This window comes from Pseudophryne corroboree, chromosome 4, assembly GCF_028390025.1.
Source record: "Pseudophryne corroboree isolate aPseCor3 chromosome 4, aPseCor3.hap2, whole genome shotgun sequence".
In the NCBI taxonomy this organism is placed as follows: Eukaryota; Metazoa; Chordata; class Amphibia; order Anura; family Myobatrachidae; genus Pseudophryne; species Pseudophryne corroboree.
In genome coordinates this window covers 881,626,707-881,651,684 of record NC_086447.1, presented here as the reverse complement: position 1 = coordinate 881,651,684, position 24,978 = coordinate 881,626,707, and the positions used below count along the sequence as shown (strand labels likewise).

The window sequence follows — 24,978 nt, the reverse complement described above, 5'->3', positions numbered from 1 at the left end:
TTCTAAATATTCCAAAGTCGCAGTTGATTCCTACGACTCGTCTGCCTTTCCTGGGCATGATTCTGGACACAGACCAGAAGAGGGTTTATCTCCCGATGGAGAAGGCTCAGGAACTCATGACACTGGTCAGAGACCTATTAAAACCAAAAAAGGTGTCGGTGCATCACTGCACACGAGTCCTGGGAAAGATGGTGGCATCATACGAGGCCATACCCTTCGGCAGGTTCCATGCGAGGACCTTTCAATGGGATCTCCTGGACAAATGGTCCGGATCACATCTTCAGATGCATCGGTTAATCACCCTATCCCCCAGGGCCAGGGTGTCTCTCTTGTGGTGGCTGCAGAGTGCTCACCTTCTAGAGGGCCGCAGATTCGGCATTCAGGACTGGGTCCTGGTGACCACGGATGCAAGCCTCTAGGCGTGGGGGGCAGTCACACAGGGAAGAAATTTCCAAGGCCCTGTGGTCAAGTCAGGAGACTTGCCTTCACATCAACATCCTGGATACAACGCCCTACGTCAAGCGAGTCCCTACTTCGCGACCAACCGGTTCTGATTCAGTCAAACAACATAACCGCGGTGGCTCATGTAAACCGCCAAGGCGGCACAAGGAGCAGAGTGGCGATGGCGGAAGCCACCAGGATTCTTCGCTGGGCAGAGAATCACGTAAGCGCACTGTCAGCAGTGTTCATCCCGGGAGTGGACAACTGGGAAGCAGACTTCCTCAGCAGACACGACCTACACCCGGGAGAGTGGGGACTTCATCGAGAAGTCTTCACACAGATTACAAGTCGGTGGGAACTACCACAGATAGACATGATGGCGTCACGCCTCAACAAAAAGCTACCCAAGGTACTGAGGATAATAAGAAAAAGAGGAGTAAGAACAATTCTCATTGTTCCAGATTGGCCACGAAGGACTTGGTATCCAGATCTGCAAGAATTGCTCACAGAGGATCCGTGGCCTCTTACTCTAAGACAGGACCTGTTGCAACAGGGACCCTGTCTCTTCCAAGACTTACCGCGGCTGCGTTTGACGGCATGGCGGTTGAACGCCGGATCCTAGCCGAAAAGGGTATTCCGGAGGCGGTCATTCCTACGCTGATAAAGGCTAGGAAGGACGTAACAGCTAAACATTATCACCGGATATGGCGAAAATATGTTTCTTGGTGTGAGGCCAGCAATGCTCCTACAGAGGAGTTTCAGCTGGGCCGTTTCCTTCACTTCCTTCAGTCAGGAGTGGATTTGGGCCTGAAGTTAGGCTCAATTAAGGTCCAGATTTCAGCCCTTTCCATTTTCTTTCAAAAGGAGTTGGCTTCTCTGCCAGAAGTTCAGGCGTTTGTGAAAGGAGTGCTGCATATTCAGCCTCCTTTTGTGCCTCCAGTGGCACCTTGGGATCTTAACGTGGTGTTAAGTTTCCTGAAATCACACTGGTTTGAACCACTTAAAACAGTGGAGTTGAAATATCTCACGTGGAAGGTGGTCATGCTATTAGCCTTGGCTTCGGCTAAGCGCGTGTCAGAGTTAGCGGCTTTGCCTCATAAAAGCCCATATCTGGTTTTCCATATGGATAGAGCGGAATTGAGGACACGTCCACAATTTCTGCCAAAAGTGGTCTCATCCTTTCATATGAACCAACCTATTGTGGTGCCTGTGGCTACTCGTGACTTGGAGGATTCCGAGTTACTAGATGTAGTCAGGGCTTTGAAAGTTTATTTAGCCAGAACGGCTAGAGTCAGGAAAACGGAGTCACTGTTTATCCTGTATGCATCCAACAAGCTTGGTGCTCCTGCTTCAAAGCAGACTATTGCTCGCTGGATCTGTAACACGATTCAGCAAGCTCATTCTGTGGCTGGATTGCCGCAGCCAAAATCAGTGAAAGCCCATTCCACTAGGAAGGTGGGCTCTTCTTGGGCGGCAGCCCGAGGGGTCTCGGCATTACAACTATGCCGAGCTGCTACTTGGTCAGGTTCAAACACGTTTGCAAAGTTCTACAAGTTTGATACCCTGGCTGAGGAGGACCTATCGTTTGCTCAACCGGTGCTGCAGAGTCATCCGCACTCTCCCGCCCGTTTGGGAGCTTTGGTATAATCCCCATGGTCCTTACGGAGTCCCCAGCATCCACTAGGACGTTAGAGAAAATAAGATTTTACTTACCGGTAAATCTATTTCTCGTAGTCCGTAGTGGATGCTGGGCGCCCGTCCCAAGTGCGGACTTCTTCTGCAATACTTGTATATAGTTATTGCTTAAATAAGGGTTATGTTATAGTTGCATCAGGGTTTATCTGATGCTCTGTTATTGTTCATACTGTTAACTGGGTAAAGTTATCACAAGTTATACGATGTGATTGGTGTGGCTGGTATGAGTCTTACCCTGGATTACCAAAATCCTTTCCTTGTACTGTCAGCTCTTCCGGGCACAATTTCTTTAACTGAGGTCTGGAGGAGGGACATAGAGGGAGGAGCCAGAGCACACCAGAATCCAAATTCTTTCTTAAAGTGCCCATGTCTCCTGCAGAGCCCGTCTATTTCCCATGGTCCTTACGGAGTCCCCAGCATCCACTACGGACTACGAGAAATAGATTTACCGGTAAGTAAAATCTTATTAATTCCATTATTAATTAGTCGCAATAGCACATCTCCAGTCCGGTCCGATATTTTGGAAATACTGAGTATCAGTTTTCTGTTCAGGGACTAGAGAAATAGAGGGAGAAAGTATAGGTTAATTAGTGAGAGAATAAAGTTGTGATGATTTACTGCATTTGTGTGGTGCTACATAGAAGGGCCAACTACACTGTATTAAAACTATAGGCCCGTTATTCGTCAAAGGTAACGTGCAAGTGGCAGTAATGCGCCCTGGCTTTATTATTGTACTGCATTTCATGAAACATAGCATCCCACAAAGTCATATAATGTCCTTTCACCCCACAAAGACTGCCATACGCCGCTAAATGCGGGCACCATGATTGGGGCAAAAGTGTAACGCTTTCTTCACATGCGCTGCACAAGATACGTGTCCCCTGGAGATGGTGGAGGATTGGCGTCCAGGAGTCTGAGAAGTGATCTTGCAGCCACTGTACTGTTCCAGCTACTCCCAGCATGCTCCAGCATTCTTTGAGGTGGTGACAGTAGAATATATCATTGTTTAAGTGACATTAAACATGTATAATGTAATGAAATCTATTAGACGAGATTGTATTTACATCTGCCGAGTGCAAGTTATTATCAGCCATTAGCTGCATAATGAGGCAGATGTATTAAGCCTGGAGACGGCATAAGGAAGTGATAAGCCAGTGATAAGTGCAAGGTGATAAACCAGCTCCTAACTGTTAATTTACATATTGGAGCTGATTGGCTGGTGCGTTTATCACCTTGCACTTATCACTGGCTTATCACTTCCTCGTGCCTTCTCCAGGTTAATACATGTGCCCCAATGTGACTAAAAGTGCAGTGGCATCTGTCAATTGGTTACTAGATAGGAAGTCTACTGTGTGCAGAAGAATATATTCCCCCACACTACCAACGTTATCTGTAAACCCTCCAGTTCTGGTTGTAATCCTAAAACTTTTCCATACCTGCAGATGTGTCCTCATAGACCGCAGCAACAGTTGAGCCAAACAGCCCCTCTCTGCACGATAGGTCCCATGCGACTCGGCCACACCAAAATGTGCATATTCGCAATAATACAGCAACTGGATCCGACAAAACTACTTAGTGAGACTGCGCTGATCAGTTTGATGTTTGACCTTTGTACATATGTGTCTGGATGAGTCTGAATCTTTAAATGCAGCTTTTTCTCATGCCATGGTTTGTTGTGCTTCATCTGCGACTTTGTACTTGCGTAAAACGTATTTCCGTGCGCTTAGTCACAGGCCGGCATCTCCGGTGCAGATTGAGTGGTGATTTGCTGCGTCTGTGTAAGAAAAAGTTGCTACTGTGTGCTGCACCGCTAAAAGTGGCTCCGTTGTGTGTATGGAAGGCTTGGTGTATGGAAACACATCTGTACTTATTAGTGGGCCTTTTATATGAAACAACTTGTAGTTAAGATATAGTGCTCCTCTAATAAAGAGTATTTCTTTATAATTGGAAATTGGGGTTCGTGTTACGGTGCTGCTCCTGGTTTCTGGGCGTTACAGTTTCTGTTGCAGTGGTACTTCTGGGCGTTGGATGTTCGCGTTATGGTGCAGCCCGTGGGTTCTGGACACTGGAGGTTCACGTTACGGTGCTGCCCCTGGCTTCTGGGTTTTGGAGGTCTGCATTACAGTGCTGCCCCTGGCTTCTGAGCATTGGAGGTTAGCCTTGCAGTGCTACCGCTGGCTTTTGGGCATTAAAGATTGACGTTACAAAAGTTATTTTTACTGGTGCAATATTGTCCTTGTCCTTTGTGGTGTTCGGTTCTCTAATTTTATTTATGTCTCATACAAAACTCTTTCCAGAGCTTAAAAGCCTTAACAAAGCAGAAGGTGTCCTGTATATTGTCACATGCGGTAATGATATTACAGGGTTCTTTTGTCGTTAACGTTATTATAGGAACTTGCAGGGTTTCTGGCTTTTCCTTGCTACTGTTGGCCAATTTAATTTCTCTGGTTGGAGAGTTTTTCTGAAAATCAAAAATCTGAGAAAGCAGTGGCGACACGAGGGGTACTGTTATATTAAAGAGTAAGTTCATTTGTACAGAGAGACAGCTAAGTATTAGGATTATAAAGTGTTGAAATAAGACAGTCTTGACGCTGCAGATCTCTTCTGTGACTGTTGTACGGTTGGTTGGTTATTGTGTCTGTATCAAGGTCTATGTACCGTCCTGCTGCTGCTGAATATTTTCTCCTGTTATCTGCACCAGAACAATGTGATATTATTAGGACAGAATTTCTCAGTATAGTGGAGCTTAAGCAGATTCAAGTAGTATTACAGCCTGTTCATCAATGTATTCTTTATATAAATATACTGGTAGGTTAATTGGCTCCCAACAAAATTAACCATAGCGTGAATGTGTGTGCGTGTACATGTGATAGGGGATATAGACTGGAAGCTCCTCTGGGGCAGGGTCTGATGTGAATGGCCAAATATTCTCTGTAAAGCGCTGCAGAATGTGTGCGCTATATAAATGCCTGGTAATATATAAACTCTAGCGCAGGGTGTGAGACTTGCCGACCATGAGGGTTGATGCATTGTGGCGTATCCTATCCTGCATGAATTGGCAGTGATTCCCTCTGGAATAGGCAGGACATGGGCCGAGCATAGTACATATGGATTTGCATAATTGTAAACAGATGCATTTACATTTAGGAAGCTTGTGCTACTTATTATTACTCGCTCCATGTGTTGCCCATCTTCTAGTTGAGCCATACCACTCTATTAATCCACTGAATACAGGCAGAGCTGAATGAATGGGTGGCGTTCCATAAGGCAGCACTATTCTGTATATAAGAACTTACATAAGCCAAGTCATTGTCTCCCCTGGTGGTGATAGAGCCGCCCTGATCTCTCAGCAAGAAGCACAGTGATTGTATGTGGATCTACAGGTTTTGTTTAAGATTCCCTGGACCCTATTGGTCATTCCATGTCAGGTGATCAACGCAAAATGACTTTTCCTTTTATTTATGTCATACAAAACTCTTTCCACAGCGTAAAACCTTTAACAAAGCAGAAGGTGTCCTGTACATTGTCACATGCTGTAATGATATTACAGGGTTCTTTTTGTGTACTATATAGTCAAAATCGCACGGAAAGTTAGTGGAAATCGCAAGGTGTTAGGCAGCTTGCGATCCCGATGCGCGCTCCCGTGAGGTCGGTATCGCAAGGCTAGATAAACTGTGCAGGCCAGTCAATCTTGACTATCTAGTGTACTATCTAGTACAGGGATGGGGAACCTATGGCCCTCCAGCTGTTGTTGAACTACACATCCCAGCATGCCCTGCAACAGTTTTAGCATGGCCAAATAGCAAAACTAGCAAGGCATGCTGGTATGTGTAGTTCAACAACAGCTGGAAGGCCGAAGGTTCCCCATCCCTGATCTAGTACACAGTATAGTCAAAATTGGCACTTAGACAAAATCTCAAGTACAGATAGTCAAAATCTGTGGTTCTGAGCTCTTGGGGAGTTCCAGGAAAATCGCATAGTCAGAATCGGGCATAGCAAGGCTCTCACCATGTGTATGCACCTTTATTTTATTATAGGAACTTGCAGGGTTGCTGGCTTTTTCTTGCTACTGTTGACCAATTGTACCCATTTACCTATGCCCCCCGGCTGTCGCTACTGCGATCTGATCCAGGATAACTGTATGCTCTAGGGAAAACCGGAGTGTGGTTTTATTAACTTCAAAAGCTCAAACATAGTATTTGCATTTTTTCTTTTTTTTGCATTGAATTGTATACTGTATGGTAACTTTGACTTCAGTCCCCACAGCAATTATATGGGCAGTCGGCGGACCGCACATAGACACATTCAGATGCACCGATATACTGTGTCTGAAGATATATTGGTCATCGGCTGTGCTGCATAGCTAACGCGGTCTGTGAATATTGCCTTGTGCGTCCCCAGCTTGAGTGGACAATGTAAACAGCAAAAGTAGACAGGGGTCTAACATACTTCTGGGTCCAACTGTACTCTATTCAATGAATAAAACTTTCATAGTGTAACTGTTAAAAGTACTTTAACTGGACCACAATAAAATACTGCTCATATGAAAAGAACGACAATGCACATAGCAATAATGTATAGCTGTTTCTTTGATGTAGATCCTTAAGATCCCAGTGTTACAGAAAGTCCCATCAAGGAATACCCTTTTGAAGGACTGTTGTCATCTAAAAGGCCCTCCAACGCGTTTCATTCAATAGACTACGTCAGGGGTGTGGCCCCCCACTTCTCACTAATTTATACAGGTTCCAATCTCACATATGTTTCCTAATGAATCCACTTACTTTCTTAATAGAACACAATATAGGGTGATGGTGTCATTTACATAAATACACACAGACAGAATTAACACCGTAAATTTCATACATCATTCATCATCAATCATACTTCTTGTGTCTGCATGTCGGACATCCGTCTGGGGACCGTTTATTAATGGGATTATGAACCCAGGAGTAGTCCTTTGATTTAATATACAGTTGTTATTGAAGAACCTTGTATATTGAGTGGAACCCATAATCATTGATCATGTGTATTGTGACCGAGATCTAGAGAGAGATGTGGTATTTTAACCTCTCTCTTGTTTTCACTGCACATTTTCTAAGTTTAGTCTATTTCACTTATTTTAATAAAGTAATTGTGGATCATTTTTAAGAACTTTATATACACATTAAAGGTCAGCAGGTATGATTACTCTAGAGCATCACAAATTGGCTCCTTTCTTCCTTGTTCATTTTTGCATGTTGTATGAGCCAATCAGACGGCCACACTAGTAGTCTATGGTTAAAAGGTTGACTTTACTTCAAACGCACTATGAGGTGCGGGCATACGCATAAGTTTCCCTAGGCATACTTGATATGTGATCTGTTATCCAAGACCATTTCTCTAACGTCCTAGTGGATGCTGGGAACTCCGTAAGGACCATGGGGAATAGCGGGCTCCGAAGGAGGCTGGGCACTCTAGAAAGATCTTAGACTACCTGGTGTGCACTGGCTCCTCCCACTATGACCCTCCTCCAAGCCTCAGTTAGATTTCGTGCCCGGCCGAGGTTGGATGCACACTAGGGGCTCTCCTGAGCTCTTAGAAAGTTATAGTCTTAGAATTTGTTATTTTCAGTGAGACCTGCTGGCAACAGGCTCACTGCAGCGAGGGACTAAGGGGAGAAGAAGCGAACTCGCCTGCTTGCAGCCGGATTGGGCTTCTTAGGCTACTGGACACCATTAGCTCCAGAGGGATCGACCGCAGGCCCAGCCTTGATGTTCGGTCCCGGAGCCGCGCCGCCGTCCCCCTTACAGAGCCAGAAGCAAGAAGATGGTCCGGAAAATCAGCGGCATGAAGACATCCTGTCTTCACCAAGGTAGCGCACAGCACTGCAGCTGTGCGCCATTGCTCCTCATACACACTTCACACTCCGGTCACTGAGGGTGCAGGGCGCTGGGGGGGGGGCGCCCTGAGGCAGCAATAAAAACACCTTGGCTGGCTAAAATACCTCAATATATAGCCCCTGGGGCTATATATGAGGTAAATACCCCTGCCAGAATCCCATAAAAAGCGGGAGAATAGTCCGCGAAAAAGGGGCGGAGCCTATCTCCTCAGCACACTGGCGCCATTTTCCCCTCACAGCTCGGCTGGAAGGAAGCTCCCTGGCTCTTCCCTGCAATTCTACAGTACAGTAAGAGGGAAAAGAGAGGGGGGGCATTAAAATTGGCACTGTATACAGTATATTATATAAAAAGCAGCTATTAGGGACATAACTCAGTTAGTCCCTGTATATATATATATATATATATATATATATATATATATATATATATATATAGCGCTCTGGTGTGTGCTGGCATACTCTTACTCTGTCCCCCCAAAGGGCTTTTGTGGGTCCTGTCCTCTATTTGAGCATTCCCTGTGTGTGTAGAGTGTGTCGGTACGGCTGTGTCGACATGTTTGAGGAGGATAATGATGTGGAGGGGGAGCAGATGCCTTTAGCAGGGATGTCACCCCCTGGGGGTCAGACACCTGAGTGGATGGTATTATGGCAGGAAATGAGTGCACGTATAGACTCCTTACATAAAAAATTTGACGACATGCCGACTGTGGGACAGCCGAGTCTTCAGCTCGTGCCTGTCCAGGTGTCTCAAAAGTCATCAGGGGCTCTGAAACGCCCGTTATCTCAGGTGGCACAAGTAGATGTCGACACGGATACTGACACCAGTGTCGACGACGATGAGTCAAATTTAATGCCCGTTAAGGCCATTCACTGCATGATTGAGGCAATGAAAGAGGTGTTAAATATTTCTGATTTACATCCAGGTACCACAAAAAAGGGTATTATGTTTGGGGAGAAAAAACTACCTGTAGTTTTTCCCCCGTCAGATGAATTAAATGAAGTGTGTGAAGAAGCGTGGGCTTCCCCTGATAAGAAATTGGTAATTCCTAAGAAGCTACTAATGGCGTTCCCTTTCCCGCCAGAGGATAGGTTACGTTGGGAAACACCCCCGAGGGTGGATAAAGCGCTCACACGTTTGTCTAAAAAGGTGGCACTACCGTCCCAGGATACGGCCGCCCTTAAGGAACCTGCTGATAGAAAGCAGGAGGCGATCCTGAAGTCTGTATATACACACTCAGGCATTATACTCAGACCAGCTATTGCGTCAGCATGGATGTGCAGTGCTGCCGCTGCGTGGTCAGATAAACTGTCAGAAAATATTGACACGTTAGACAGAGACACGATCCTGCTAACAATTGACCATATAAAAGACTCAGTCTTATACATGAGAGATGCACAGAGGGAAATCTGCCGGCTGGCATCTAAAATAAGTGCATTATCTATCTCTGCTAGGAGATGCTTATGGACTCGCCAGTGGACTGGAGATGCAGATTCCAAAAGGCACATGGAAGTCTTGCCTTATAAGGGGGAGGAATTATTTGGGGATGGTCTCTCCGACCTAGTTTCCACAGCAACGTCTGGGAAGTCAGCATTTTTACCCCATATCCCCTCACAGCCTAAGAAGGCGCCATTTTATCAGGTTCAGTCCTTTCGGTCCCAGAAAAACAAGCGGGGAAAAGGAGGGTCTTTTCTGTCAAGAGGCAGAGGCAGGGGAAAAAGGCTGCAGCAAACGGCAGGTTCCCAGGAACAAAAGTCCTCCCCCGCTTCCTCTTCCAAGTCCGCTGCATGACGGTGGGGCTTCACAGGCGGAGCCAGGTACGGTGGGGGCCCGCCTCAGGAATTTCAGCGATCAGTGGGCCCGCTCACAGGTGGATCCCTGGATCCTTCAAATAGTATCTCAGGGATACAGGCTGGAATTCGAGGCGACTCCACCCCGCCGTTTCCTAAAATCCGCCTTGCCGATTGCTCCCTCAGACAGGGAGGCGGTGCTAGCAGCGATTCACAAGCTGTATTCCCAGCAGGTGATAATCAAGGTACCCCTACTTCAACAAGGCCGGGGTTACTATTCCACACTATTTGTGGTGCCGAAACCGGACGGTTCGGTGAGACCCATTTTAAATTTGAAATCCTTGAACACATACATAAAAAAATTCAAGTTCAAGATGGAATCGCTCAGGGCGGTTATTGCAAGCCTGGACGAGGGGGATTACATGGTATCCCTGGACATCAAGGATGCTTACCTGCATGTCCCCATTTACAATTCTCACCAGGAGTACCTCAGATTTGTGGTACAGGACTGCCATTACCAATTCCAGACGCTGCCGTTTGGACTCTCCACGGCACCGAGGGTATTTACCAAGGTTATGGCGGAAATGACGATACTCCTTCGAAAAAAGGGAGTTTTAATTATCCCATACTTGGACGATCTCCTAATAAAGGCACGATCCAAGGAACAGTTGTTAGTGGGAGTAGCACTATCTCAGGAAGTGCTGAGCCAGCACGGCTGGATTCTGAATATCCCAAAGTCACAGCTGGTCCCCACGACACGTCTAATGTTCCTGGGAATGATTCTGGACACGGCCCAGAAAAAAGTGTTTCTCCCGGAGGAGAAAGCCAGGGAGTTGTCTTCTCTAGTCAGAGACCTCCTAAAACCAAAACAGGTATCGGTGCATCACTGCACGCGGGTCCTGGGAAAGATGGTAGCTTCTTACGAAGCAATTCCATTCGGCAGGTTCCATGCCAGGATTTTTCAGTGGGACCTGTTGGACAAGTGGTCCGGATCGCATCTTCAGATGCATCGTTTAATAACCCTGTCTCCACGAACCAGGGTGTCTCTTCTGTGGTGGCTGCACAGTGCTCATCTTCTGGAGGGCCGCAGATTCGGCATACAGGACTGGGTCCTGGTGACCACGGATGCCAGCCTACGAGGCTGGGGGGCAGTCAAAAAGGGAAGAAATTTCCAAGGACTATGGTCAAGTCAGGAGACTGCCCTTCACATAAATATTCTGGAACTAAGGGCCATTTACAATGCCCTAAGTCAAGCAAAATCCCTGCTCCTACACCAGCCGGTGCTAATCCAGTCAGACAACATCACGGCAGTCGCCCATGTGCATCGACAGGGCGGCACAAGAAGCAGGACGGCGATGGCAGAAGCCACAAAAATTCTCCGATGGGCGGAGAATCATGTACTTGCACTGTCAGCAGTGTTCATCCCGGGAGTGGACAACTGGGAAGCAGACTTTCTCAGCAGGCACGACCTCCACCCGGGAGAGTGGGGACTTCATCCAGAAGTCTTCCAAATGATTGTAAATCAATGGGGTCGTCCACAGGTGGACATGATGGCGTCCCGCCTAAACAAAAAACTAGAGAAGTATTGCGCCAGGTCAAGAGACCCTCAGGCGATAGCTGTGGACGCTCTAGTGACACCGTGGGTGTACCGGTCAGTTTATGTGTTCCCTCCTCTACCTCTCATACCAAAGGTATTGAGAATAATAAGAAAGCGAGGAGTAAACACAATTCTCGTGGTTCCGGATTGGCCGAGAAGAGCGTGGTACCCGGAACTTCAAGAGATGATCTCAGAGGACCCGTGGTCTCTGCCGCTCAGACAGGACCTGCTGCAGCAGGGCCCCTGTCTGTTCCAAGACTTACCGCGGCTGCGTTTGACGGCATGGCGGTTGAACGCCGGATCCTGAAGGAAAAGGGCATTCCGGAGGAAGTCATTCCTACGCTTATTAAAGCCAGGAAAGATGTTACGGCAAAGCATTATCACCGCATATGGCGGAAATATGTTGCATGGTGCGAGGCCAAAAAAGGCCCCAACAGAGGAATTTCAACTAGGTCGATTTCTGCATTTCCTGCAAGCAGGAGTGAATATGGGCCTAAAACTGGGCTCCATTAAGGTACAGATCTCGGCTCTGTCGATTTTCTTTCAAAAAGAGCTAGCTTCAGTACCTGAAGTTCAGACATTTGTGAAAGGAGTGCTGCATATTCAGCCCCCATTTGTGCCTCCTGTGGCACCTTGGGATCTCAACGTGATGTTGAGTTTCTTAAAATCACATTGGTTTGAGCCACTAAAAACCGTGGATCTGAAATATCTCACGTGGAAAGTGGTCATGTTATTGGCCTTGGCTTCAGCCAGGCGAGTGTCAGAGTTGGCGGCTTTATCATGTAAAAGCCCTTATCTGATTTTCCATATGGATAGGGCAGAATTGAGGACTCGTCCCCAGTTTCTCCCTAAGGTGGTGTCAGCGTTTCACCTGAACCAGCCTATTGTGGTGCCTGCGGCTACTAAGGATTTGGAGGACTCCAAGTTGCTAGACGTTGTCAGGGCCCTGAAAATATGTGTTTCCAGGACGGCTGGAGTCAGAAAATCTGACTCGCTGTTTATCCTGTATGCACCCAACAAGCTGGGTGCTCCTGCTTCTAAGCAGACTATTGCTCGTTGGATTTGTAGTACAATTCAGCTTGCACATACTGTGGCAGGCCTGCCACAGCCAAAATCTGTCAATGCCCATTCCACAAGGAAGGTGGGCTCATCTTGGGCGGCTGCCCGAGGGGTCTCGGCTTTACTATTTTGCCGAGCAGCTACTTGGTCAGGGGCAAACACGTTTGCAAAATTCTACAAATTTGATACCCTGGCTGAGGAGGACCTGGAGTTCTCTCATTCGGTGCTGCAGAGTCATCCGCACTCTCCCGCCCGTTTGGGAGCTTTGGTATAATCCCCATGGTCCTTACGGAGTTCCCAGCATCCACTAGGACGTTAGAGAAAATAAGAATTTACTCACCGGTAATTCTATTTCTCGTAGTCCGTAGTGGATGCTGGGCGCCCATCCCAAGTGCGGTTTATCTGCAATACTTGTACATAGTTATTGTTAACTAAATCGGGTTATTGTTGAGCCATCTGTTGAGAGGCTCTATTGTTTCATACTGTTAACTGTGTTTCATATCACGAGTTGTACGGTGTGATTGGTGTGGCTGGTATGAGTCTTACCCGGGATTCAAAATCCTTCCTTATTGTGTACGCTCGTCCGGGCACAGTACCTAACTGAGGCTTGGAGGAGGGTCATAGTGGGAGGAGCCAGTGCACACCAGGTAGTCTAAGATCTTTCTAGAGTGCCCAGCCTCCTTCGGAGCCCGCTATTCCCCATGGTCCTTACGGAGTTCCCAGCATCCACTACGGACTACGAGAAATAGAATTACCGGTGAGTAAATTCTTATTTTTTCAACATTGCTCCACTTACCATTCATTTAACCTTGTGATAAGTGGTATACACACAACAACAACAGTTTTTTTGAAATCCCCATTTCTCTCTCGGGTCCTTACTTTTGATCAGTGCATGTCTTTCGGGTATTTCAGAACTAGTTGCTTCTGAACTTCAGCATTTCACAGAAACACGATCTTTCTTAGCTGGCATCTCTTATTTGTGTCTGAGCTTTAGAACAGCTTCTGAATTTCTCAAGGTTTCCTTCCCACCTTCTGTAGCTGACTTTTGCGGCATGCTGCCCTACTAATTCGCTTCTGTGTAGTTGATTCCTCAGTAAATTCAGTTTACTAAAATACTCTATAAACAAATTTGGATCAATAAACCCCTCATCTGCTGCAGTTTCCAGCTCACCCTCCGTCGGCGGTTTTCTGCAGGGGTCACAAATGTTCACGCCCCAGTCTTAATGCAGGTGTTACTTCAAACATCAAGTTTTCTCTATCGTCCTAGTGGATGCTGGGGTTCCTGAAAGGACCATGGGGAATAGCGGCTCCGCAGGAGACAGGGCACAAAAAGTAAAGCTTTAGGATCAGGTGGTGTGCACTGGCTCCTCCCCCTATGACCCTCCTCCAAGCCTCAGTTAGATTTTTGTGCCCGGCCGAGAAGGGTGCAATCTAGGTGGCTCTCCTAAAGAGCTGCTTAGAAAAGTTTAGCTTAGGTTTTTTATTTTACAGTGAGTCCTGCTGGCAACAGGATCACTGCAACGAGGGACTTAGGGGAGAAGAAGTGAACTCACCTGCGTGCAGGATGGATTGGCTTCTTTGGCTACTGGACATTAGCTCCAGAGGGACGATCACAGGTACAGCCTGGATGGTCACCGGAGCCTCGCCGCCGGCCCCCTTGCAGATGCTGAAACGAGAAGAGGTCCAGAATCGGCGGCAGAAGACTCCTCAGTCTTCTTAAGGTAGCGCACAGCACTGCAGCTGTGCGCCATTTCCTCTCAGCACACTTCACACGGCAGTCACTGAGGGTGCAGGGCGCTGGGAGGGGGGCGCCCTGGGAGGCAAATGAAAACCTTTTTTGGCTAAAAATACCTCACATATAGCCTCCGGGGGCTATATGGAGATATTTAACCCCTGCCAGAATCCATTAAAGAGCGGGAGACGAGCCCGCCGAAAAAGGGGCGGGGCCTATCTCCTCAGCACACAGCGCCATTTTCCCTCACAGAAAGGCTGGAGGGAAGGCTCCCAGGCTCTCCCCTGCACTGCACTACAGAAACAGGGTTAAAACAGAGAGGGGGGGCACTAATTTGGCGTTAGAAATATATAAAAGATGCTATAAGGGAAAACACTTATATAAGGTTGTCCCTATATAATTATAGCGTTTTTGGTGTGTGCTGGCAAACTCTCCCTCTGTCTCTCCAAAGGGCTAGTGGGTCCTGTCCTCTATCAGAGCATTCCCTGTGTGTGTGCTGTGTGTCGGTACGTGTGTGTCGACATGTATGAGGACGATGTTGGTGAGGAGGCGGAGCAATTGCCTGTAATGGTGATGTCACTCTCTAGGGAGTCGACACCGGAATGGATGGCTTATTTAGGGAATTACGTGATAATGTCAACACGCTGCAAGGTCGGTTGACGACATGAGACGGCCGACAAACAATTAGTACCGGTCCAGACGTCTCAGAAACACCGTCAGGGGTTTTAAAACGCCCGTTTACTTTAGTCGGTCGACACAGACACGGACACTGAATCCAGTGTCGACGGTGAATAAACAAACGTATTCCTTATTAGGGCCACACGTTAAGGGCAATGAAGGAGGTGTTACATATTTCTGATACTACAAGTACCACAAAAGAGGGTATTATGTGGAATGTGAAAAAACTACCGTAGTTTTTCCTGAATCAGATAAATTAAATGAAGTGTGTGATGATGCGTGGGTTCCCCCCGATAGAAAATTATGGGCGGTATACCCTTTCCCGCCAGAAGTTAGGGCGCGTTGGGAAACACCCCTTAGGGTGGATAAGGCGCTCACACGCTTATCAAAACAAGTGGCGGTACCGTCTATAGATAGGGCCGTCCTCAAGGAGCCAGCTGACAGGAGGCTGGAAAATATCATAAAAAGTATATACACACATACTGGTGTTATACTGCGACCAGCGATCGCCTCAGCCTGGATGTGCAGAGCTGGGGTGGCTTGGTCGGATTCCCTGACTAAAAATATTGATACCCTTGACAGGGACAGTATTTTATTGACTATAGAGCATTTAAAGGATGCATTTTCTATATATGCGAGATGCACAGAGGGATATTTGCACTCTGGCATCAAGAGTAAGTGCGATGTCCATATCTGCCAGAAGATGTTTATGGACACGACAGTGGTCAGGTGATGCAGATTCCAAACGGCACAAAGGTGTATTGCCGTATAAAGGAAGAGGAGTTATTTGGGGTCGGTCCATCGGACCTGGTGGCCACGGCAACTGCTGGAAAATCCACCGTTTTTACCCTAAGTCACATCTCTGCAGAAAAAGACACCGTCTTTTCAGCCTCAGTCCTTTCGTCCCTATAAGAGTCATATCTGCCCAGGGATAGAGGAAAGGGAAGAAGACTGCAGCAGGCAGCCCATTCCCAGGAACAGAAGCGTTCCACCGCTTCTGCCAAGCTCTCAGCATGACGCTGGGACCGTACAGGACCCCTGGATCCTACATGTAGTATCCCAGGGGTACAGATTGGAATGTCGAGACGTTTCCCCTTCGCAGGCTCCTGAAGTCTGGTTTACCAAGGTCTCCCTCCGACAAGGAGGCAGTATGGGAAACAATTCACAAGCTGTATTCCCAGCAGGTGATAATCAAATTACCCCTCCTACAACAAGAAAAGGGGTATTATTCCACATTATATTGTGGTACTGAAGCCAGAAGGCTAGGTGAGACCTATTCTAAATCTAAAAAAATTTGAACACTTACAAAGGTTCAAATCAAGATGGAGTCACTCAGAGCAGTGATAACGAACCAGGAAGAAGGGGACTATATAGTGTCCCAAGACATCAGGGATGCTTACCTCCATGTCCAAAATTTGCCCTTCTCACTAAGGGTACCTCAGGTTCGTGGTACAGAACTGTCACTATCAGTTTCAGACGCTGCCGTTTGGATTGTCCACGGCACCCCGGGTCTTTACCAAGGTAATGGCCGAAATGATGATTCTTCTTCGAAGAAAAGGCGTCTTAATTATCCCTTACTTGGACGATCTCCTGATAAGGGCAAAGTCCAGGGAACAGTTGGAGGTCGGAGTAGCACTATCTCGGATACTGCTACAACAGCACGGGTGGATTCTAAATATTCCAAAATCGCAGCTGATCCCGACGACAAGTCTGCTGTGCCTAGGGATGATTCTGGACACAGTCCAGAAAAAGGTGTTTCTCCCGGAAGAGAAAGCCAGGGAGTTATCCGAGCTAGTCAGGAACCTCCTAAAATCAGTGCATCATTGCACAAGGGTCCTGGTAAAGATGGTGACTTCCTACGAAGCAATTCCATTCGGCAGATTTCACGCAAGAATTTTTCAGTGGGATCTGCTGGACAAATGGTCCGGATCGCATCTTCAGATGCATCAGCGGATAACCCTATATCCAAGGACAAGGGTGTCTCTCCTGTGGTGGTTACAGAGTGCTCATCTTCTAGAGGGCCGCAGATTCGGCATTCAGGATTGGATGCTGGTGACCACGGAGGCCAGCCCGAGAGGCTGGGGAGCAGTCACACAAGGAAAAAATTTCCAGGGAGTGTGATCAAGTCTGGAGACTTTTCTCCACATAAATATACTGGAGCTAAGGGTAAATTTATAATACTCTAAGCTTAGCAAGACCTCTGCTTCAAGGTCAGCCGGTATTGATCCAGTGGGAAAAACATCACGGCAGTCGCCCACGTAAATAGACAGGGCGGCACAAGAAGCAGGAGGGCAATGGCAAAAACTGCAAGGACTTTTCGCTGGGCGGAAAATCATGTGATAGCACTGTCAGCAGTGTTTCATTCCGGGAATGGAAACTGGGAAGCAGACTTCCTCAGCAGGCACGACCTCCACCCGGCAGAGTGGAAACTTCATCGGGAAGTTTTCCACATGATTGTAAACCGTTGGGAAATACCAAAGGTGGACATGATGGCGTCCCGTCTGAACAAAAAACGGGACAGGTATTGCGCCAGGTTAAGAGACCCTCAGGCAATAGCTGTGGACGTTCTGGTAACACCATGGATGTACCAGTCGGTGTATGTGTTCCATCCTCTGCTTCTCATACCTAAGGTACTGAGACTTATAAGACGTAGAGGAGTAAGAACTATACTCATGGCTCCGGATTGGCCAAGAAGGACTTGGTACCCGGAACTTCAAGAGATGCTCACAGAGGACTTATGGCCTCTGCCGCTAAGAAGGGACTTGTTTCAGCAAGTACCATGTCTGTTCCAAGACTTACCGCAGCTGCGTTTGACGGCATGGCGGTGGAACGCCGGATCCTAAGGGAAAAAGGCATTCCGGAAGAGGTCATTCCTACCCTGGTCAAAGCCAGAAAGGAGGTGACCGCACAACATTATCACCACATGTGGCAAAAATATGTTGCGTGGTGTGAGGCCAGAAAGGCCCCACGAAGAAATTTCAACTCGGTCGATTCCTGCATTTCCTGCAAACAGGAGTGTCTATGGGCCTCAAATTGGGGTCCATTAAGGTTCAAATTTCGGCCCTGTCGATTTTCTTCCAGAAAGAAGTGGCTTCAGTTCCTGAAGTCCAGAAGTTTGTCAAGGGAGTATTGCATATACAACCCCCTTTTGTGCCTCCAGTGGCACTGTGGGATCTCAACGTAGTTCTGGGATTCCTCAAATCACATTGGTTTAAAACCAGTCAAATCTGTGGATTTGAAGCATCTCACATGAAAAGTGACCATGCTCTTGGCCCTGGCCTGGACCAGGCGAGTGTCAAATTGGTGGTTTTTTTCTCAAAAAAGCCCATATCTGGTTGTCCATTTGGACAGGGCAGAGCTGCGGACTCGTCCCCAGTTCTCTCCCTAAGGTGGTGTCAGTGTTTCACCTGAACCAGCTTATTTTGGTGCCTTGCGCCTACTAGGGACTTGGAGGACTCCAGGTTGCTAGATGTTGTCAGGGCCCTGTAAATATAGGTTCCAGGACGGCTGGAGTCAGGAAAACTGACTTGCTGTTATCCTGTATGCACCCAACAAACTGGGTGCTCTTGCTTCTAAGCAGACTATTGCTAGTTGGATGTGTAATACAATTCAGCTTGCACATTCTGTGGCAGGCCTGCCACAGCCAAAATATGTAAATGCCCATTCCACAAGGAAGGTGGGCTTATCTTGGGCGGCTGCCCGAGGGGTCTCGGCTTTACAACTTTGCCGAGCGGCTATTTAGTCAGGGGCAAACACGTTGGTAAAATCCTACAAATTTGATACCCTGGCTAAGGAGGATCTGGAGTTCTCTCATTCGGTGCTGCAGAGTCATCCGCACTCTCCCGCCCGTTTGGGAGCTTTGGTATTATCCCCATGGTCCTTTCAGGAACCCCAGCATCCACTAGGACGATAGAGAAAATAAGAATTTACTTACCGATAATTCTATTTCTCGGAGTCCGTAGTGGATGCTGGGCGCCCATCCCAAGTGCGGATTATCTGCAATACTTGTACATAGTTACAAAAATCGGGTTATTATTGTTGTGAGCCATCTTTTCAGAGGCTCCGCTGTTATCATACTGTTAACTGGGTTCAGATCACAGGTTGTACAGTATGATTGGTGTGGCTGGTATGAGTCTTACCCGGGATTCAAAATCCTTCCTTATTGTGTACGCTCGTCCGGGCACAGTATCCTAACTGAGGCTTGGAGGAGGGTCATAGGGGGAGGAGCCAGTGCACACCACCTGATCCTAAAGCTTTACTTTTTGTGCCCTGTCTCCTGCGGAGCCGCTATTCCCCATGGTCCTTTCAGGAACCCCAGCATCCACTACGGACTCCGAGAAATAGAATTATCGGTAAGTAAATTCTTATTTTGCATAGGGCTTGTGATTGTGACCCTCTCTCTCTAAGTGGTTACAGCCGTATATACCACATGGCATACCCGTTTTATTATGTCCAAGTCAAGGCTTATGGTAGAATCCAGATTTTACTCGCTCTTCATACAGTGGCCCAAATGTATTAAGTGTTAACAAGAGATAAAGTTGAGACGGATAAAGAGTGCTAAAATACCAGCCAATCAGCTTTCTAACTGCCATGTCACAGGCAGAGTTTGAACAATGACAGTTAGGAGCTGGTTGCCTGGTCATTTATCACTGTCAGTCTCCACTTTTTGGTAAATGTATTATAGCGGCACGCATCGTGCTGCGATAACACTTCCTGCTTCGCCTCACTACTGAGGCGAAGTAGGAAAGGACGTCGACAAGATGTAAGAACATCTTGTCTGCCTCCGGTAATGTCCCTCTGAACACAGAGAGCTTCAGCTCAGTGCTGACACACGGTGTCTCCTTCCTGGCCGTCTCCTGTGTGTATGCGCGGGATCTCGCTTCTCACGCGAGATCCCCTGCACACTCCATAGCTGGCACCCCGCCGCAGGCAAGGACAGCTCTGTCGCATCGCCACCTGCAGCTCAAAATCGACAGCTGTAGGTGTCGGAACATTCAGCGTTGCTTTTAGATAGCGCTGATATGGACAGGGACGCTCACCCTGCAGACACTGCCACCATACATAGGGGAGAAGCGGTATAGCGCACGTAACGTGCGCTGATACTGCTTCTCTCCCGTATCGCCAGATCATACATTTACCCATTTGTCTCTTGTTAACGCTTAATACATTTGGTCCAGTATGAGGACACCAAACAAAAGAGACACAAGCAACTACATTAAGTTTTAATGAATTTGCCACGCTACTAGTTTGTATAAGACGGACACTGGCTCTAAAATTAGCTGAAGGAAGACGGAGGGACAGCACTGAGATATTTTCTAGACTAGATAAACGATAGCTTGAGCCCTGGATCTTACGGCTTTTATTATTACACAAATAATTTTCATTTTAGGTATTTACATTTTAGGGCAAAAAATAAATGGTCCTGTCTTCAACAACATTTAAAGGTTAGAAGACAATTGGTGTCACTATAGCTCACACAGTGGGCGTTTTTGCACAGCGATAATCGTGAACATCGCTGGCAGGAAAATAGCTCAGTGCATACACACTGAGCTATTTATCCTGTGCCCAGCGATGTTCACGGGGGTGAAGCACTTTCCACAGTAGGAGACTGTGGAAAGTGCTTCACTCGGCTATTCAAACAGCCCGACGGATGGTGGCGGCTAGCGATGATGCGTGAGCGTGCATAAGTGCTCACCACTCATCGCCCGGCCATACTGTAGACACTGGACGAGTTTGAGCTCAAAGTAGCTCAAAATGCCATATGTGAGCTAGTTTGAGCTCAAAATCGCCCAGTGTGTATGGGCCTTAACTTTTTTGATATTTGCGTATATCAAAAATCAGAAATGTTCTTTGTTTCTATACACAACAGTGACTAATGATACCATATCATTGAGATCCCAGTTTAAACATTGGAACAGTTTCAAATGATTAAGGAATAGACTATCATTATTTTTTTAAAGTTTCACCTTATTTAAATTTTACCCTGTTGTGTTCAGAACAAAATGTTGAGGTTTTTTTGTTTGTGTGGGTTTTTTTAATATGTCCATATAAATATATTTCATGGCCGATTACGAAAATGTGGAAACCTTAAATAAAAAGTAATTACAAATTGATTTGAAATGACCTTGATAATAATTTGACCTCACATGTATAAAGGAACCTGTTCCTCTACTGCAGAATTACCAGCTAAAATGTACATCAATATAGCTGGTGCCCTGTGATTTTTGTACATCTGCTCATTGGTTATACCCTTGTTTGCACTGATAGGCTGAAGAGCAAAGGCTACATTTATGTGGAGAACATACAACAGAGACCAAACGTACCAACCAGTCAGCACCTGTCATTTTTCAAACACAGTCAGTGTTGGTTCTTTATAGTGATAAAGCTTTGGTAAATGGAACCCAGCGTGGCAGTTATATTAAGCCTGGAGAAGGGATAAAGCAGTAATAAGCGCAAGGTGATAACGCACTAGCCAGTCATCTCCTGTCATTTTTCAAATCCGTAATGATTGGCTGGTGCGTTATCACCTTGCGCTTATCACTGCTTTATCACTTCTTTATCCCTTTTCAAGGTTAATACAGTACCAGTCAAAAGTTTGGACACACCTTCTCATTCAATGCTTTTATTTTAATTATATTCTATATTGTAGATTAATACTGAAGACATCAAAACTATGAAAGAATACATATGGAATTATGTTGTAAACAAAAAAGTGTTAAACAAATCAAAATATGTTTTATATCTTAGATTCCTCAAAAGGGGGCTACTTTGAGGAATGTCAAATATAAAACATATTTTGATTTAACACTTTTTTGTTTACAACATAATTCCATATGTGTTCTTTCATAGTTTTGATGTCTTCAGTAAGTATCTACAATTTAGAAAATAATTAAAATAAATAAAAACCATTGAATGAGAAGGTGTGTCCAAACTTTTGACTGGTACTGTACATCTGCCTTAATGTTTCTTGGCCTCCTAGTGAAGAACTGAAGTATTCCTTGTAATATCGCTATTCTCTTATTCCTTACAGGTTACGTGTTCTGTATGTTACATCGTCTCCCGGAACAGCATGACTGCACATTCGACCACATGGGCCGCGGACGTGAAGAGGCTATTATGAAAATGGTTAAACTAGACCGGAAAGTGGGAAGGTCCTGCCAACGTATTGGCGAGGGCTGTTCCTGAGTGCCATAATCTTCAACCAAATGCTGTTTCTCTTAGTTCACTAATGTTAGCCTTATTTAGGACAAAGTCAAGCAGGCTCTCACTACTGAGCAAGTCACACACTACAGCCAATCAGGTTTCTTCTTTTGTTTTTGAAAACCATGCAGGTACTTTAAATGAATGAGGTTGTTAGTGGATGACTATTGGCCACACAATGGCTGTTGGCCACTAGGGAAGCACCAGGAATTTATTTAAACTTTATAATTATTAACGCTGTTCATTTTTCCGTTACACTGATTAAAAGAAAACAAAAAATGTTATGTCATTCTCCAAACTGTTTTATAGTTGGACCATCTAATTCACTCATTGTTTGGTGTAGCCCATAACCATTAATTATAAATAAAAGTTGGGTTCATACTGATCGTCCACTGTCACGTGACATTGCCGGTGAAGTTTGCGATGGCCACTCCTGTCCATATCATGTGTGTCTGAGTGTTCTATTACCAACATCAGGGATTTCACTGGGCAGGAGCATCCTCCCAGTCAGGTTATCAGGTTTTTAAGTATAATAACAAAGACCCGGCGGTTAGTCGTCGTCTTTCTGGGCTTGCTATCTGAGACATAAACATTTTGTGGGTTTTTTGATCTTTGCCTCACCCCCTGTACCTGTAATTGATTAATGTAACAAGTACATACTATGAGAGCTACTTACTGACTACAACAGCCTACCCCACCAGCCTTAACCTGATTGGCTTTTGTTTGCAATTTGCCAAGTGATGGCTTTGTGGTCATATAAGGCCTACTCACAGCACAGTAGCCATGGCTGGAGCCTACAGACCCACTTTCTGTACTATACATATACTGGGGGGAAAGGACATATTTTATAGCAAACGGAACTCAGTAACATTGTTGAGGAACAACCACAAATAACTCCCCTCATCAACTTGACTTTTGTAATGTTCCCCTCCGAACTGTTAGCTTCTAAAGCAAAACGGCTCAACGGCCTTCATTCTATGCAGCCTAAGGGGGAGGGGGGGGGGGGGTTAGGATGTTAAAGCATGTTTAGTAAATGAGAGATGACTGGAAAATAACAAGTAATCCCAGATGATTGAGTGCTGCAAAATGTCTGGGGAGGAGCATTTAATTATGGGTGATGCTTTATAAAGAACCTTACGCAAGGTCTAAAACTTTCAAGGACTACAGAGTACCCATGTCTCATTTTCATTAAAGTCACTTGCTTTTGTCTTAAGGCTTTGTCTTGAGCGCTTTCTCAGATCTAAGACTGTTTCGCATAGAGTTCCTCATGACTGACTGCACTTTGAAATTCAGTTTTCTTTTTGTGTTAAAGCCACCTTGATAGTAATAGCTAATGAACTTTTAGCATGTTTTCTTTTGTACACAGTTGACTTGGTATTTCAGGTTTGTTGGCACTTATGCACTCAAGGGAATTTCAGCTGTTCGAGAAGAATAGGTTTCCACTATCACAATGAAGTTTATAAAAGTGGTATCGGAAGATTGAGCTGGAAATGTCCAAGTTTAGGATTCATAATTACAATTACCTCTTCTGTGACCAATTATACCTGTCTGTAGCACATAGCAAAAAGACATGTAATCCCACCGCTGCCACCACTGTTTTATGATAAACGGGATTTCTAGCCTCTTGTTTCTTTCAGGAACCGAACTTCTCTCAACAGTGAAAGAAGATCCATGCATCTTCTGTGATTGTTCATCTTGCAATTGCCACAAAGACCACTATGTACCACATATGCCACGTGATGCTGTAAAATACAATAGGCTTTTAGTCCTGATTACTTTTTTTTTTACCATAACCAACACGCAAGCCCTGTTCCTCATAAAAATGAAGATAAAGGCTTTTTCCTCATCACCCATGATTCTGGACACAAGATTAGTTGAAAGGTGGCTGAAGCAAACACTACCATGAACATTTTATTGGGAATTATGGACAGTTTGCAATACAATGATAATTCACTGGGTTGTTCCTTTGCAGTATCTGTTCTGTGAAGTTTGTTAAATGTAAGGAAAAGTTTAATTTCTTGTATCTTAAAGAAAATCTTATTTAACCATTTTTGTGTTCTAGATTTACTTAACACATGTAGCCTAGAACTGTTTTAGTTTAACATTGTATAAATATAAAAAAAAAATATTGTAACTTTATTCTTTTCTCCCCTTCCTGCTGAAAGAAAAAAAATAAACGGATGAGATTCAAGTTTGACTCCATTGCTTTCTCTTTTCCCTATGAAATATGTTTTTTTATTGCTTTGGTTATTTTTTTAATTTTCAGTGAACTGTTTCAGAGAGTGTTTTATTCAGTTATTTATTTATTTAGTTTGAGACCTGAAACAGGATATGGAGTACAGAGTGTACAGATGAAGCCTCACTCATCTAGCCTTCTCTGCTGCGCCTAGGTGCACCAATCCTTATTAGCATAAGCCTTTCATCTATTGTTTTCAACTGCAATGCAATACAGAGAGAACAGTACAGCAGGGGATTAAGTCTGACTGCCCTGTATCCTATTAAAGGGATAGATGAGCATGGCTACATCTGTATCCGCATATCCTGAAAACTCAAACAGTCACATGTATCATTAAACCTTACAGCTTACACCAGGGGTAGGCAGCGGGGGCTTTTTTTGTGTGCCAGATATTCAGTTTAATGAGACAAAAATGATTCCAGAGTGCCACTACCATACAAATATTTACTAAATACATGAGTACTGAAATTTTAGTTGCTTCTCAGTTAGTTTGTACATATTTGTATTCTGGAGACAGACAGGCCTTCAGAAGTTTATACTGCTGTTTGACTAATAGCTGTGGCAGGGTTCACTCTCTAGAGGCCCAGGCTTTGCTGCGTAGGCAGGCTATACTTTGCACTAGACACTCCCCAGACAGGAAAACCAAACAGGTCTCTTTTGTGAGGGAAAGTGGG

General features: G+C 45.7%; 1 protein-coding gene across 1 annotated transcript in view; it reads left to right on the top strand.

Annotated features, from left to right (window-relative positions):
* The window catches only part of ZFAND3 (zinc finger AN1-type containing 3), a 363,579-nt gene extending 339,320 nt beyond the window's left edge, over window positions 1-24,259 (top strand). The window contains exon 6 of the mRNA XM_063918865.1: window positions 21,899-24,259. Within this exon, the coding sequence (XP_063774935.1) occupies window positions 21,899-22,053 (155 nt within the window). The 3' untranslated portion in view covers window positions 22,054-24,259. The remainder of the gene's footprint in view (window positions 1-21,898) is intronic.
* Window positions 24,260-24,978: the final 719 nt, after the last annotated feature.